At 44.5% G+C, this 16,984-nt stretch overlaps 1 protein-coding gene across 4 annotated transcripts; it reads left to right on the forward strand.

Moving 5' to 3' along the window:
• Positions 1-9,189: 9,189 nt before the first annotated feature.
• On the forward strand, positions 9,190-16,635 carry LOC123114386 (uncharacterized). Of its 4 annotated transcripts, none has more exons than XR_006456529.1 (18): positions 9,190-9,338; positions 9,729-9,859; positions 10,911-11,060; positions 11,180-11,296; positions 11,366-11,450; positions 11,694-11,802; positions 11,905-11,972; positions 12,066-12,191; positions 12,283-12,853; positions 12,966-13,281; positions 13,553-13,756; positions 13,867-13,927; positions 14,879-14,995; positions 15,204-15,317; positions 15,398-15,484; positions 15,881-15,948; positions 16,253-16,385; positions 16,464-16,635. XR_006456529.1 is itself a non-coding variant. In XM_044535832.1 (17 exons), exons 2-16 carry the CDS (start codon positions 9,762-9,764, stop codon positions 15,905-15,907), a joined length of 2,250 nt encoding a protein of 749 aa, XP_044391767.1. In that variant the 5' UTR covers positions 9,190-9,338; positions 9,729-9,761; the 3' UTR covers positions 15,908-15,948; positions 16,253-16,635. The 4 variants fall into 4 exon arrangements, 2 of the variants coding, with proteins under 2 accessions (XP_044391767.1, XP_044391766.1); XR_006456528.1 differs by having other exon boundaries at positions 16,256-16,385; XM_044535832.1 differs by having other exon boundaries at positions 16,253-16,635.
• Positions 16,636-16,984: the final 349 nt, after the last annotated feature.

Consider the following 16,984-nt stretch of genomic DNA (forward strand, 5'->3'; position numbering starts at 1 on the left):
TAGAGTACATTTCAGCGACACCTTCACCATCCTTCATTTTGAACTTGTCAAGCTGACTTTGGAGCACATCCAATTTGGATTCCTTGACGGATTCGGTACCTTCGTGCATATCAATCAAAGTATCCCAAATTTCCTTTGCATTCTCAAGACGGCTGATTTTGTTGAATTCTTCGGGGCACAATCCGCTGAAGATGATATCACAAGCTTGAGCATTGTATTGCAGCATCTTCAATTCTTCCGCATTCGCTTCACGGTTCGGTTCTCTCCCATCAAAGAATTCACCTTGCAAGCCAATACAAATAATTGCCCAAACGGCGGGGTTATGTCCGAGAATATGCATTTTCAACTTATGCTTCCAACTAGCAAAATTAGTACCATCAAAGTAAGGACCTCTACGGTGATAATTTCCCTCGCTAGACGCCATACTCTCCTAGGTTGTGAAACCAAGGCTATGACCACCAAAAGCTATGGAAATCAAAGCAAATGGAGACCAAAGCTCTGATACCACTTGTAGGACCTTGAAGTATGTCTAGAGGGGGGGTGATTAGACTACTTGACCAATTAAAAACTTAACATTTTCCCAACTTTAGAGTTTTGCAGATTTTAGCTATCTTAGGACAAGTCAAGCAATCATCACACAATTCAAGCAAGCATGCAAAGAGTATATAGGCAGCGGAAATTAAAGCATGCAACTTGCAAGAAAGTAAAGGGAAGGGTTTGGAGGATTCAAACGCAATTGGAGACACGGATGTTTTTGGCGTGGTTCCGATAGGTGGTGCTATCGTACCTCCACGTTTATGGAGACTTCAACCCACGAAGGGTAACGGTTGCGCGAGTCCACGGAGGGCTCCACCCACGAAGGGTCCACGAAGAAGCAACCTTGTCTATCCCACCATGGCCGTCGCCCACGAAGGACTTGCCTCACTAGCGGTAGATCTTCACGAAGTAGGCGATCTCCTTGCCCTTACAAACTCCTTGGTTCAACTCCACAATCTTGTCGGAGGCTCCCAAGTGACACCTAGCCAATCTAGGAGACACCACTCTCCAAGAAGTAACAAATGGTGTGTTGATGATGAACTCCTTGCTCTTGTGCTTCAATTGATAGTCTCCCCAACACTCAACTCTCTCTCATAGGATTTGGATCTGGTGGAAAGAGGATTTGAGTGGAAAGCAACTTGGGAAGGCTAGAGATCAAGATTCATATGGTAGGAATGGAATATCTTGGCCTCAACACATGAGTAGGTGGTTCTCTCTCAGAAATGGTAAGTTGGAAGTGTAGGTTTGTTCTGATGGCTCTCTCCACGAATGAAGAGGAGGTGGAGGGGTATATATAGCCTCCACACAAAATCTAACCGTTACACACAATTTACCAAACTCGGTGGGACCGATTCAACAGACTCGGTCGGACCGATTTAGTAAACCTAGTGACCGTTAGTGATTTTCGGTGGGACTGACATGCAACTCCGTGAGACCGATTCGGTTAGGGTTAGGGCATAAAGTAATCTCGGTAAGACCGATTTTGGTAATAAGCTTTCCAGAGAGTTGGTCAGGTAAACTCGGTGGGACTGATTCGCTCTTTCTGTGAGACCGAAACGTTACGAAAGGGAAACAGAGAGTTTACATTGCAATCTCGGTGGGACCGATCCACTCTTTCGGTGAGACCGAAAAGTTACGAAAAGGAAACAGAGAGATTACAATCCCATCTCGGTGAGACCGAGATCCCTATCGGTAGGACCGATTTGCTTAGGGTTTGTGGCAGTGGCTATGACTTTTGGAATCGGTGGCGCCGGATAGGAAGAATTGGTGTGACCGATTTTGGCTATGGGTTTAGGTCATTTGTGGATGTGGGAAAGTAGCTGAGGGTTTTGGAGCATATCACAAACCACATGAAGCAAGAGGCTCATTAAGCAACACCTCATCCCTCCTTGATAGTATTGGCTTTTCCTATAGACTCAATCTGATCACTAAAATATAAAATGAAGAGTCTTGAGCCTTTGAGCTTGAGCCAATCCTTTGTCCTTAGTATTTTGAGGGATCCACTTTCATCATCCATGCCATGCCATTCATTGAGCTTACCTGAAATAATAGTCTTGGAATAGCATTAGCTCAATGAGCTATATGTTGTTATGAATTACCAAAACCACCTAGGGATAGTTGCACTTTCACATACTAATATCTCTACAACCCTAGCGTCACCGAACCTTAAGTGTGTAGACCCTACGGGTTCGGGAGACATGCAGATATGACCGAGACGACTCTCTGGTCAATAACCAACAGCGGATCTGGATACCCATGTTGGCTCCCACATGCTCCTCGATGATCTCATCGGATGAACCACGATGTCGAGGATTCAATCAGTCCCGTATACAATTCCCTTTGTCAATCGGTACGTTACTTGCCCGAGACTCGATCATCGGTATCCCAATACCTCGTTCAATCTCGTTACCGGCAAGTCAATTTACTCGTACCGTAATGCATGACCCCTTACCAGACACTTGGTCACATTGAGCTCATTATGATGATGCATTACCGAGTGGGCCCAGAGATACCTCTCCGTCATACGGAGTGACAAATCCCAGTCTCGATTCGTGCCAACCCAACAGACACTTTCGGAGCTACCCATAGTGCACCTTTATAGCCACCCAGTTACGTTGTGACGTTTGGCACACCCAAAGCACTCCTACGGTATCCGGGAGTTGCACAATCTCATGGTCTAAGTAAATGATACTTGACATTTGGAAAAGCTCTAGCAAACGAACTACACGATCTTTGTGCTATGCTTAGGATTGGGTCTTGTCCATCACATCATTCTCCTAATGATGTGATCCCGTTATCAATGACATCCAATGTCCATAGTCAGGAAACCATGACTATCTGTTGATCAACGAGCTAGTCAACTAGAGGCTCACTAGGGACATGTTGTGGTCTATGTATTCACACATGTATTACGATTTCCGGATAACACAATTATAGCATGAATAATAGACAATTATCATGAACAAAGAAATATGATAATAACCATTTTATTATTGCCTCTAGGGCATATTTCCAACATGGATAGCACCGTCCCATCCATGCCGAGAAGCAGCGTTGGTTCTGCCCCGGGTGACACACTGCTGGATACATACCCTGTGGATGACATCATAGAGAACACTAACTGTGAGCTACACTCCAAAATGAAGAACATATCCATGAAGGTGGCGGACGGCGTTGCTTTCACAATTACGCCCGAAGCAACCTTCCATTGCATCCCGATTCTAGAGGGCTATGCTTGTGTCATGGTTGATGAAGTGGTGGAGCCATATTCGATGCTGGCACTTGACATTGCTGGAGGTGACGGCGAGCACACACTGGGAGAGGCCATACATCGTATCATCCTATGGAGAAAAGGATTGCATCATCTTTCCAAGTCCACCGACACCGCGTCGTCTGCCGACTCCTCCTGGAAGTCCGCCATCGAGTCAGCAGACTCCCGCTCCTCCAAGTTCATGAACGCGTGAGCCGACTCCTCCTCGAAGTCCACCACCGAGTCAGCAGACTCCCACTCCTCCAAGTCCACGAACACGTGAGCCGACTCCTCCTCGAAGTCCGCCACCTCCTCCAAGTCCCCGAACGCGTGAGCAGACTCCTGCTTCAAGTCCGGCACAACGTCAAGCCACTCCTCCGGTTTCAAGTCCGACACAGCGTCAGGCCACTCCTCTTGCTTCAAGTCCGGCACAACGTCAGCCACGTCAGCCATCTCCGCCGTCTCAGCAATCGCAGAAGAGACACGCCGCAGCTATGGTGCGTAGCAGTACGAGTCGAGGTAGTACAGGAAGTACAGGTGGAGACAAGCGATATAAATATGGTCCAAGCCTCGCTCCTCTTCCTCAGAGGCCTTACGACATGACCGAGGATCAAAACGCAGCCATAGTGCAAGCCCAAGTGGACACCCATTTTGGACCGAAACCGGCACCGCCGCCAAAGGAGAAAGTGCTTGAGAAAACGATTGACCACTTCATTCGTATGGCTAGAGCACCAGCTCCCAAGCCTGTTGACTCAGACTATGAGCACCAAATCAGGAAGCTACATCGAGCACGACTACAGAAGGAAGCGAGCTCGAGCTCGAGCCAACAAGCAGCTGGCAAAAAATGCGGGAAAACCGTTCCCCAGCTGGGAGAACAGGCGAGGCAATCGATCCCCCCGCTTGTTGTGCCAACAACACATGAGAGTACGCGCGCCCAATATTATTTTGGGCAAACCGTTAACGTTCCCCAGCTGGGCGATGTGGTAATAACCGAGGAGCATATAATGCAGGCTGAAATGCTCAAGATCACTGTTGGACAACTCCTCGAAATCGAGCCCATGCCTCGGCTTAGAGAGGAGGAAATAAAACGGAAATATGTCCGGGGCCAACCTTTGGTCGAGCCAGACAGGGTCAAGAGCCTCCCAACGAGAATGTATGAATTGCATCAATGGTACTGAACATTACCAAGATTTCCAATTGAGTGTCCCTCATGGTGAATGTCAAGGAGGAGCATTACTTCCATGAGAAAGCTATGTCTATTGAGCATTCAGAACTATTTCAGTTATACAATCAAGACGCACTCGACAAATCTATCGTCAGTTGCTATTGTCTGTAAGTGATTTCTTTCTGTAATTTAAGTCTCAAGCTAGCTGTAGTGATCATTTTGATCAATCATTACATGTAATTATCCTCACTATATTCTTTTTCGTGGTATTATATGCAGGATGAAGATGTATGAAATGAAAAAATATGGACGCTATGGCATTGGGTTCATTGACCCAAATACCATTAATGAGTACATATGGAATCTTCCAATTTATCAAGCAAGTGTAGAGGAAAGCATGCTAGAGTTCTTGAAGCGCCTCAATACCAATGAAGATATACTACTTCCTTACAACTTCCTGTGAGTCACACTGTCTTGTAATACAAATTCTTTTTTTGCTTACTAGCTAGCTAGATATTAATAATTAAGTGTATACGGTTTACGGTAGTTGATTAATTTGATGTACATGCCCACTTAATTAAGACATGCAAACGTGTGCGCATGCAGTTTTCACTGGATCTTGTTAGACCTTAAAGTTGACAAAGGAACAGTTGAAGTACTGGACTCACTACTTAAAAAAGATAAAGACTACACCATCGTGAAGGGGATAGTCAACAAGTAATTTCAATCATTATTAACTATATCTCGGCCTATTATTAGTTCGTCATTTCCTGATATGAACTATTTAATAACCCCTTTATTAATTTTCTTTGCCGGTAGGCAGGGCTTGGGCAAAGTTCATCAAGGTGACTCCAGGCAAATGGACAAAAAAGTTGTTTTGGCATCGACCAAAGGTAAGTAATTAAGTAGTACTAGCTAGCTACCATCTCTTTAGTTCTTGTTTCAATACCATTAATTAATTATCATGCTTGATTAATCATTATCTGATTCAATTCCATTCTCGTAAAGGCCCTGAAGCAGGCGCCGGGGAATGATATGTGTGCATTCTACGTTTGCGAGAACATTCGCATGATGGCATCCGAAAGGAGCAGTTCTGAAAGACATGACTGGGTACGTTTGTCAGAACACTATTCACACTATTATCGATATCTAGTCACACAACTAATACACATGCATATTGATCTCCTTCTTAACAGTTCAGAGAGGTGCGGGATAAGCTCCTACCAGCCGACCGCATACTAGCACTTCAAGAGGAAATAGACGGATTTTTGCTCGACCAGGTCATATAGATCCCAAAGGAGAATACGATTACCCGCTACCGCCCCCATGAACCACATGTCATCGTGCTCCGAAGGCACCAAGGCAACATGTAGGAGAAATTGTATATGTATATACATTTGTATGTGTGAATAATTAATGGTGTTGGTTGTGAGACATTCGATGATATATATTTATATATATGCGGTTCTACGTACGAGAAAATCTATTTATATATATGCATAACGTGTACAATTTGTAGTATCGTGAAATACCAGCAAACAAAAAAAAATTAAATGGAAAATAAAGCCAACCCCCCCCCCCCAAACATTTAGTACCGGTTGGTGTTACCAACCGGTACTAATGTCCTACACGCACTCGGGCCTGGCTCGTGCCACGTGGTGACACTTTAACGCCGGTTCGTGACGAACCGGTACTAAAGGGGGGGGGACCTTTAGTCCCCACTCTTTAGTGCTGGTTGCCGAACCGGCACTAAAGGCCGTTACGAACCGGCACTAAAGGCCGGTTCTGCACTAGTGTGGGTAGGCCATAACGGGTTGTGAGTTAGCGGGCTGTAAATGAGCTATATGCAAACATGCCGTTAACAGGCTTTCTGTGGGCTGACCCGCTATCTTTTGAACAAGTCAAATGGGCCAGCCTTTTGACCTGAATGGGCCATTGTTGGGCCGAGCCACGTGTTGAGTATCATAGGCGCGTCCCGTCCATTCGCTGGATGACATCTGTCCCAACGCGGAGTTGACACGTGGTTCTTTCGGCCAATGAGAATTTTACACGTGAAAAATCACCATTGGTCATTGCTGTTAACGGGTTATCGGATCCAAAACCGGACCCAAGCTTAACGGTGACCCGTTACGGTGGATGCCACGTGTCGGTTATCCTTAATAAAAACACTTCAATGACGCACCATTTATCGTCGAAGTGGTCACTTTTGTGATGATAATTTCATTATTATAATGGAACACTTCTACGACAGCATATGTATAACTATCTTGATTCTGTCATAAAATCGTCATGGATGTATATGCATAACAGAAAACGTGACCTACTATGGCAAACATGTATCATCACAGAAGTGTTTTGTTTGTAGTGATATAATCCATATACTAGGACACTTCCTATTGTTCTCTGTTTAAATACGTTTTGTTTACTATATTTTGCTTTCTCAAACATTAGTGCTTGGTATAGCACAACAACTACATATACCCATGTTTAATCTGTATTAAAATAGTATAGTGTATATTATGATTTATGAAGAAATGCATGGTGCACAGATCTTACTTGTCGGTCCTGGTGTGCTAATGTTGACATTTTTACTTGGCACAGCTCTCAAGGGGTGTAATTGCAATTAAAATGGATGTATACCATCATCTTTAATACTTTGAGATAAACCTGTTCATGGACAACCCAGCCCGGCAGCCCGAAGCCAAAGCCCGACATTCAGGCCGGGCTCGGGCTCCAATTTCTCGCCCGAAGCCCGGCCTGAAAGCCGGAAATGCGTGTGTGTATATATCCGGGCCAGGTACAATAAATTAATATAATATCCCAAATATGATTAATTTAATTTAAAAACGCCACCGTTCATGTGCTTCGGGCCTGGGTCGTGCTTGGGATTTTTTCATCGGGCTTTGCCAAGCCCGGCCCGAACCCAACCCGGCTCGGGGAATGATCAGGTTTACTTTGAGAACTAGATTTACATATAATTGAAACATGCTATTACTGAAAAGATCCGAAGTAACATGAATCCAAATTTTGATATGTCGATAGATGGATCAATTTCATTTTTTGTCTAGTAGAATCAGTTTACTTCCTTTCCACCTTGTCAAGTTTACCGACTCTGTATATGGAACTGCAGGTACTGAGATTTTTAGTGAATTGTCATAAACTTCAAGACCCTAAGATTATCCAACCGTCCTCAACCTTCCAACTTGGTTCTACAGAGTAGTTAACAGTGAAACAGAAGTTCCAAATTGGTGTATGAACCATCAAGAATAGGAGCAATACACCATCAAATCAAATTTACTGAAATGCATCATGCACACACATTAAAATTTGACATGAACAAGTACAGGAAAATAGAAGTGTAGAGATAAACCATAAATTTAGTTAATATAGTAAAACTGGGATGCAACACAAATAGCAAACAACGTTAACATATATTTGCCGTTGACGAGGGGGAGGAGGACACGAGCTGATCCTGGTGCGTGTGTGAGAGAGAGGAGGCGAAGAACCGTCATCTATCGAAGAATCAAATGAGAGGTTGCGTGACCCTAGGATGAGCACACTGCGGGGCGGAGCTTAGTAGCCGAGGAGATTTGATTTGGTCTGCCTCAAACTACGCCGCCGCCGACATGATAGCCAGGAGCCATCGGAGATTTTCTGAATTCCCCAAGATTGAGGGATCTGGGCCGCTAGCATTGGGGCTGCCGCTCTCTCTGTACGCGATTTGGGATTGAACGACGAGGCCATCGACCAAAGTAGCTTGCAGCAAAGGACCTTTTTGCAAATTATTATGGGGACAGATGGCTCGAGCTAAATCTAGGCCATCAGTCTCCCATCCGGTGGTCTAGATCCATTTTTTTCTATTTTTCTACTACAAGCATGTTTTCTATTGTACTCCTTGCTCCTCCCGATTAGCGAATACTATTCGGCTAAGTATGGGCTCAGACCTCCAAACCCAGGGAATCACACGGAATGAGTCCTCTCCACCCCCGTAAGGAACCCTATCGCTGCTCTACCGCTCGATCTCCTCCTTCCTCCCACTGAGATGCGCCGCCGGCCCTCTTCCTCCCTCCCTCTATGTTGCGCAGTCGGCCCATTCCCTACCTTCAGCTCGTGCGCGCCGCAAGCCCTCTCCCTCGCTCCACATCTTGCGCCGCCGGACCTCTCCCTCTATCCATCTCCTGCGCCGCGCGTTTTCCTTTCTTGCTTCCTCTCCTGCGCCACCAGCCCTCTCTTCTCTTCCTTGGATCTACGTGGACAGCTTATTCATCTCATCCTCTCTATCGGTCGGCTTATTCATCGCATCCTATCTCGATCTGCAGGATACAAGCAGAAGAAGGCAGGCTTTGGGCTCGGACGACGCGACGCGGTGGGAGAAGGAAGGCGGGCCTGCTGTACTACACGGACGACTACACCCACCTATACCTGGCCATGGGCAGCTCGGCCCGGACGGCACGACCCGGCCTGAAAATCCCGTGGCGGGCTGAGCTCGAGCGTGCCATTGGGCCGAGCTCGAGCCTGAAAATCGAGCCCGATGACCAAATCAGGCCGGGCTCGGGCTTGCGCAAAACAGGATTTTAGCCGTAGCTGGGCTGGGCCGACCAGGCTTTTCCAGACTCAGGCCTGGGTATCCAGCACGGGCTTTTTTGGGCCCGGCCCGAAGCCCGACCCGGCCCGGCCCGAGGTATGCCAAGGTATACACCCACCCGCGCCACGGACGGACGGACACGGCCTCTCTCACGGTCTCACCTGTCTCACGGTCTACCCTTCCCCACCGCGTGCCGGCTCTCTCTCCTCCCCTCCCATATCTCGCGCGACCTAGCTGGAACGCCGCCCCCCTCCCCCTCCCCCGGTGGACGGCGGCTCGGCGCCACCCCCCGCTCGTCGGAGGTACGCCTTCCCCTCCTCCCCTCACGATTCCGCCCTCCGCAATTCCGTCGGAGGCGCGTCCGCGCCCGCTTTTGCTTTCCGCTCTGGGTCAAACTGGTGCGCTGGATCTGAGCTGCCGCCCCCAATCCGGGTGCAAATCGAATCGGGGGATGTGGCCCGCCCGCCGTCTGGTGATTGCCGGGACGCTCCCCGCAGGTCGGGTGGGAATCGGGCCGTGGGTGGGAGCTAGGAATTTGGTTGGCCGGTCTGTTTGCTTGCTCGGGGAGTTGCGGAGGGGCGTGGTCTTGGCCTTCTTTCTCTTGCGTTACCCCTAAAAACTGTTCCCTTAACTTTACTCTTCTTTCATAGAATTTCATTCATCAGTATCTAAAGTTATTGTTTGGTGGTCAGTTTGATTTTAGGTGAATATAAAGGAGGGCTGAAATGGCTGAAAATTGGGTAGAAGAAGGCTCAAAAAATACTTCTGCTCCGACGTCGCCCCCTAGTTGTCAAACCTCTTCGACAAGAAGATCAAGGCAACGGTACAATAGTACATTACTGCTTCATGCCATCGTTATCTATTTGCACTTTTAGCTAGCTAGACGAGTTAGCCGATACCACAAAGTAGCAGATTAGTTTCATTGAGAGCAGCAAGTGTCAATTCACCAGCTAAAAGAAGTTGCATGTTCTAGACCAACGTGTATGTTCAGTTCTGTAACTTCTGATTGTATGTACAACCCTCGTTAACCAATGTTGCATGAATGTGCAATATTTGACGTAGGAAATGAGGAGAGTCTACCGAGTTTGATTGTAACTTCAGAGTTTTGTTTGTTTTTATGTTTTTAAAATGATTTTAGCTTTGCTGCTAAATCAGGGACAATTAATATGGATCCGACGGAGTAGCAATTATTGTTATTAGACAACCACTATGAAATAATGTTTGTAGAATGTAACTTGTATCTTATTCTGACCCTAAGGCTAGCACAATAAGGGCTGGCATGGTGCCAGGCTGCTGACTCCACTGAATTTAAAATAAAATTCTCCACCAGAAAAAAGGCTGCTGACCCTACATGCCTGCTGTGTCAAATGATCTGCTGTCCACTATCCTCTTCGACATGAATTGCTGTTAGTGAGTTTGGGGCTAGTGTCACGAGCTATGGCATTAGCATTTATGCTTAACAAAGTTTAGGACAATACTGGGCCTGAATGTCACCAGAGCAAAGCTTGGTTCTGTGACCTAGGAACTTACACATTTGCTTATGTCCCGACTCATGAAAATAATCCCTGCCGGGCATCTATCCTTTTGGAGAAGTGATTTAGTTGCTAATGCCAACCTGTGATTTTACCTCCGACATTGTTAATGATTCGATATGCCTGCTATAGAGTGATCATGATGCTATCCTACATGGCACCAGCTCTTAGTGCCTCAAATGGTGCTACTATTTCTTGCTCTGTAACCAATTCTGTGAAAAAAAACTCCTGCATGAGACCATTTTCTGAATATTGTTGCAAGAAGTTCAGTAGTGGTATTGTATTAACATTGTCAGTTTGTCACTTATTGAATATAACCTTTGCCTTGTCCATTATTATCAGAAACATATTTCATCTATTAAGTCATCGAGAGGTGTCTCCTCGAACAAAACACCAAGCTAAAAGGCATTGGAATAAGCCTCCGACTTGCGGCGCTGGTTACAGTGAGTTAAGATATTCAGCTACAGATGCTAAACATGATCTATTTTCGTGGTAAGGAAGCTCTCTTTTCACCAAGAAATGTTTCTGTTGACTCCTGGGTTGCGAATGTTATACTTCCGGTTTGACGTTTTTCGTCCACTGGCTAAGATTTTTGAACTTACTGTGCACAGGGCAGAATCACAGTCCCTGCATCGTTGGTCTGCAAAGTATTGCCCTCTTATGCCACCACCTAGGTCAACTATTGCAGCCGCATTCAGTTCAGATGGGAAAACACTTGCATCAACACAGTAAGTTAATTTACTAGCTGAATATATGAACTAAACATAGTATGAGAACTGACTATCTCTTTTCTCCAGTGGTGACCATACTGTTAAAATAATTGACTGCCAAACAGGGAAATGTTTGAAAGTGTTGGGTGGACATCGGCGCACACCTTGGGTGGTACGTTTTTTCTGACACTGGAACAATTTGTGCATTTGAACAGGGAGTAAGCTATTGAATATATGGCTCTAATAACGATGTGATGCATTGTTTTTAATCATTCGACCAAGCAGCATCAGTTTGTCTTTTTTTTTTGCCTGTCTAAATAAAATATGAAAATGGAGTTTAATAATTTACAGTTCTGTTTATTGCTAGCCAATATTATAGCACAAGTGTGTTTACGAAGCTACTGTTCTATTGCAGGTTAGATACCATCCCTTGCATTCTGATATACTTGCTAGCGGGAGTTTGGATCATGAAGTCCGTCTTTGGGATGCTAATACCTCAGATTGTATTGGATCTCAGGATTTCCGTAATATCCTTTAAACAGTCTCTAGCTCCATTCATCATTGTTAGCTTCTGTCTATTGGCATTTCTGAAGCAACACTAATTTTGTATTATGTTCCTTTGGCAGAGAGGCCAATTGCATCCATTGCGTTTCATGCAAGGGGGGAGATTCTGGCAGTTGCATCAGGTCACAAAGTACGACTCCCAGTGTTAAACTCATAGCAAAATATTCTTTATGTAATTATTCTATGAACAGTTGAAATAACTTGCACCTAATTTATGTGTCAGTTGTTCATATGGAACTACAATAGGCGAGGGGAGTCTTCTGCCCCGACCATTATATTAAGAACCCGCCGTTCGTTGAGAGCTGTGCATTTCCACCCTCATGGTGCTCCATATCTTCTTACGGCAGAGGTAGAAAATGTAGAATATGAATATCCTTTGTACTTCATTATGCGTTCCTGTTATATATTTTTTGTTTACTCATATGTACCTTGAATTTCAGGTTAACAATCTTGACTCCGCAGACTCACAGCTGACCCATGCAACGTCTACTGGCTATTCGAACTATCCCTCAGCTTTGTTTTTTGCAAACATCAACTCTAGAGGCCATCCACATCTTGAGTCTAATATGTCATCACCTTGCCTAATTTGGCCTGCATTCCTCAGGGATGATGGAAGTCTATATATTCCTCGAAATGACTTGGCTAGTGGTTCAACCAATGTGCAGCAGAGTTCATCATCTTTAGCTCAAAATGTATTGGCGTCAGATGCTGAAAACCAGCAGTCTGACCAGTCTGTAACCCCTATGGATGTATGTCCAGGGGAACCATCTGCGTCTAGTGATGTTCAAATGCCTTCCACGAGCAACAGCCTGCCACTTCCGGCAATAGCCAGGCCTTCAGGATCTGCTGTTGATCGTATGCCAGTGAATTCATTCACCACTAGTGGGTTAGATGTTCAAATGTTTCTAAGAAATTCAGAGGGTGGAAATCACCATCACGATCTCTTCAGTGACTCGCGTAGCTGGGAGCTGCCTTTTTTGCATGGTTGGTTGATGGCCCAAAGTCAGACAGGTTTGCACCCTGCATTTCTGAACAATACTGTCCTTAAAATCCTGCCTCTTGGTGGTGTTATTGTGATTAACTTTACTAGGGAATCACAACGCATGAATTGTTCAACATCCAGGTGCTTCTTCATCGATACCGATTCCCGCTGGCAGTACTAGAGGATCAAATCGACACTACGCCTCACGCCCTCATGCTTTGGCCTCTGTACCAGGGGTTGGGAATTCACTTCTGGGTCCACAAATCGATGAAGCTGAGGCTCGTGCTGCGTCCTTAGGTGTTGGATCAGAACTTGCTACCTCACTGTTTTCTGCCGGCGCTGCTGAATTACCTTGTACAGTGAAGCTTAGAGTATGGCGGCATGATATCAAGAATCCATGTGTTGCATTAGAAACCAAGGCATGCTGCTTGACAATCTCTCATGCCGTTCTTTGCAGGTGATCCCTTGTGCTTTGGTTACTTTTTCTCTCTTTCCTGTACAACACAAGTTGTTGTTAGTCTCTTCATATTATTTACCAATGCCTTCACTGTTGTGTATACAAAAGATGGATCTATGCTCCTTTCTTACCTCATTTCTTAACTTGCTTAGTAATGTTACTAAATAGTTCCAAGTAGAATGCATATGTGGTAGATTTGCCTAACGGGGATTGTGCTTTTATGTTTGACTGAGTTGGGACTTCTGCACTTATAAGTTATTAATTGTTGCAGTGAAATGGGTGCCCATTTCTCCCCTTGTGGACGATTTCTGGTGGCTTGTGTTGCATGTTTGCTGCCTCAAACAGAAGGTGACCAGGGTAGCCAATTACCTGTGCAGTATGAGTCTACAGGAGCTGGAACATCACCAACTCGTCACCCACTTCCCTCCCACGGAGTGATTTATGAGCTTCGGGTTTATTCTCTTGAGGAGGCAACGTAATTTTCTCACTGTTGACTGTTTATTACTGTAGTTTGTTCTTTATCAGTCTATTAGGTTACTGTTTTGTAAATGGTATCCTTTAAAGTTGTGAATGTGTTTCTTGCAGATTTGGAGAAATTCTCACGTCCAGAGCAATAAGAGCGGCTCATTGTTTAACTTCCATTCAGGTTATTGTGTTCACTTTTGTTTGTGTGTGTGTTTGCATCAATTTTTCTTTTTTATGCTTGGAAAATAACTTGTGGTTTGTGTCTCAAGTATCATGATGCAAGTGAGCCTCTTTGGTGTGGCCGCATTGACCACGTTAGTGTAATGCAGGTTTAGAGGGTGCGCACTTGCCGCATAACCACGTGGGCAAAGCAGGCTAAAATTCAAAGCCACATATTAGTTATGTCCGTTTCTCAAAGACACAAACAGGAATCCTTGTCGAAGTATAACAAGAAATACAGAACAATTGAACACAGCACAAGCAGACTGCCCTCTTCTTTAATTCCAAATACTTCACCCATTTCTAGTGTGACTTCTTACTCCCGTTCTTGGTTCTGCACCCAGCAAAGCAAAGAGCAAATCAAACAAAATTAACTGACATAACCGCGAAAGCACAAAGTATTTCAGTACATGTGACACACATTGATGATTTAATACGTATGGTTTATTCTTCTCCTTTTGGTGAATAGAGCAGTAGTCATAACAAATGGATTTGGTCAGGTATTATGTTAAGATATGTGCTTCTTTTTTACATTCCCATGGTACTAATCACTACGAAAGCACAGAGCTGATAACATGGTCCCACTAAAGCAATATCTGAACTTTTTTCATTTGGAAGCTCCCTCCCACCTGCGTCAGGGCATATGCAATTAGAATAACCTCTGTTAAATGAGAACACATGTGTGCAGTGTACTGCCATGCAGTGTGTGTCCAGGATCTGTGGGAGTCCCAGCTGTTGACCCCAAAATTACAGAAATTACCAATCTCGTTATTAATTCCAGTATTGGAGATTTTTGGCGGACTTTTTTTTTGCATGGTCTTCTGCATTGCAGACCCATCCCTGAGACATATCAGCCTGCAGTTATGCAATTCTCAGAGTTTAATCTGAGCCTAATGTCTTTTCTTTGATGCAGTTTTCGCCTACTTCAGAGCACATACTGTTGGCATATGGACGTCGTCATAGCTCGTTGCTCAGGAGCATTGTTATGGATGCGGAGACGACTGGAATTCCTGTATATACTATCTTAGAGGTGCGTGCGGTGCTCACCCCATAGCATAGGTTGCACATCATAACGATAGGCTGGCTATACTTTTTTTGAGGCAATATCCTGTCTATGCTGGCATTGCAGTTACATATATCTTTTCTATACCTGGGGTTCAAAACCATTTGCTTATTACAGTTGATAACTCTCTATGTCCTGCTATGATGAAATGCCATTGTTCTTTCCATCAATTTAGGTTTACAGAGTTTCGGACATGGAGCTGGTAAGAGTTCTTCCTAGTGCTGAAGATGAAGTCAATGTTGCATGCTTTCATCCTTCCCCTGGAGGTGGTCTTGTTTATGGGACTAAGGTGAATCTACAACTAGCTCATCAACAAAGGTGATGTATTATTTTCATTGCTGACGCTTCCACTGGTTTTGAACTATATAGGAAGGGAAGCTCAGGATCCTACAACACAATGGCGCAGACGCTGCAAGCATGGGACTGAATTGCTTCATCGAGGAAAGTATGCTTGAGGTAGCAAGCTCCCTTCCAAACAGCCTGTTCATCTATGATTATGTCTCTTGTTTGCGTTTTCCCCTGTGTCAGTCTGCATAAGGCTCAAGCATATTTTTGTGTGGGGGCATGTTAAGGAGGTTGTAGAAACCTGCATGGAGGTGTTTGTTCTGAGCATATCTGCATATGAGTTGTTTGTCTTTGATCTATATATATGCGCTCTTTTCAGAGCTGAGCGAAGACAGAATATGGTCTTCTGTATCTTGCCAGAGCGTTGACCAAGTGTCGTGTGAATTTATTGTTTACATCTCTAGTGTCATTTACCTGCTTCACTTGTGTAACTGCCAGGATGCTCTTCGGTCGCTTTTATTTGTTTTGTTTAGCGTGATATAACACTAACACTGTTATACCTTGCAGGTTCAGAGGTATGCGTTGGAAGGCTGAATGATCATTTGCGTCATGAGCTTATATGTGTACCTTCCCTGGTAATTACTGCTTGCCAACATCTCATTTGACACTTGTTTGAGCTGTGGTAGTTGCATTCCTGGTCCCAGAGATTATCCTGTTGACCTCTTGGATTTGATATTTAATTGTTTACTAGTGTTTTTTTTGTTGCATTCAAAGTCTACAATGAAAGCTTGCTTTAAAGTTTTATTTGGCATTGGAGTCTACTATGAAGTTTTTGATATTTAGTTGTTTGCTAGTTTTTTTTTTTTTTTGGCATTGGAGTCCTGCTTTCCGAGTGGCTTTGCTGATACTTATATATGACTGAAAAAATGATTGTCCCAGCAGGAACTTTTGTCTACAAGCTCCGTTTTTGTTTAGGAGAGCCTCATGGACTAAATCACAAGATATCATGAGGGGCCTCCGACTAAATCTTTCGAGCGGCAGATGATTCTCCACGAGTTTGTTCAAGTGCAATGTACTGATCTATTGCTGGTTTCCAGAGAATGCTGTGGGCCGACTCTAATCGTGCATCGTTTTGCAACTTTTAACTCAGGTCTGTGCACAGGCGGTGTGAAGATGTAAATTTGGCATGGTCATGGTCATCGTTGCTGTCAAGTTCACACGACCCTGTAATTATAAAACTGTACATGTAATCTCCAATCAGCTTAAAACAACCGCTGTTGTATTTTAGAAAGCTCGCAATCCTAATCCTCAAGTTTCTTTTACGTGGGAAATGTTTGTACTATTTCTGTCCTGACCAATGCCAGTGACTTGCATTAACAAATCTTTGTATTGTGTCAACGTTATTTGGTTCCCTTTTCCGCTTGCATAAATTTTCCTTGGAAGTTTACTAGCCTTGTTCTCTTGGCTTCAATAAGCCATTACTTTGACCTTGTTCTCTTGGCTTTGCCTTTGGGCTAGTTCTCTTTGCCTCCTTGGAAAGAATCAACATTTCACTCGCTGTAAATGAGGAACAAGCAATGAGGAACTAACATTTCACTCGCTGTAAATGAGAAGCAATATTTTTTGAGACAATTTTTTGGTGATTGCTTGTTAACCAAGGCACTGTTCAAA

This window comes from Triticum aestivum, chromosome 5B (genome assembly GCF_018294505.1).
Source record: "Triticum aestivum cultivar Chinese Spring chromosome 5B, IWGSC CS RefSeq v2.1, whole genome shotgun sequence".
In the NCBI taxonomy this organism is placed as follows: Eukaryota; Viridiplantae; Streptophyta; class Magnoliopsida; order Poales; family Poaceae; genus Triticum; species Triticum aestivum.

Bases quoted from the DNA above. Each gene is read 5' to 3' on its own strand.
- LOC123114386 (XM_044535832.1), top strand. From the start codon at position 9,762: ATGGCTGAAAATTGGGTAGAAGAAGGCTCAAAAAATACTTCTGCTCCG. The intron at 11,973-12,065 runs GTACGACTCCCA...TTTATGTGTCAG, and splicing joins CAGTTGCATCAGGTCACAAA to TTGTTCATATGGAACTACAA. The intron at 13,282-13,552 runs GTGATCCCTTGT...TAATTGTTGCAG, and splicing joins TCTCATGCCGTTCTTTGCAG to TGAAATGGGTGCCCATTTCT.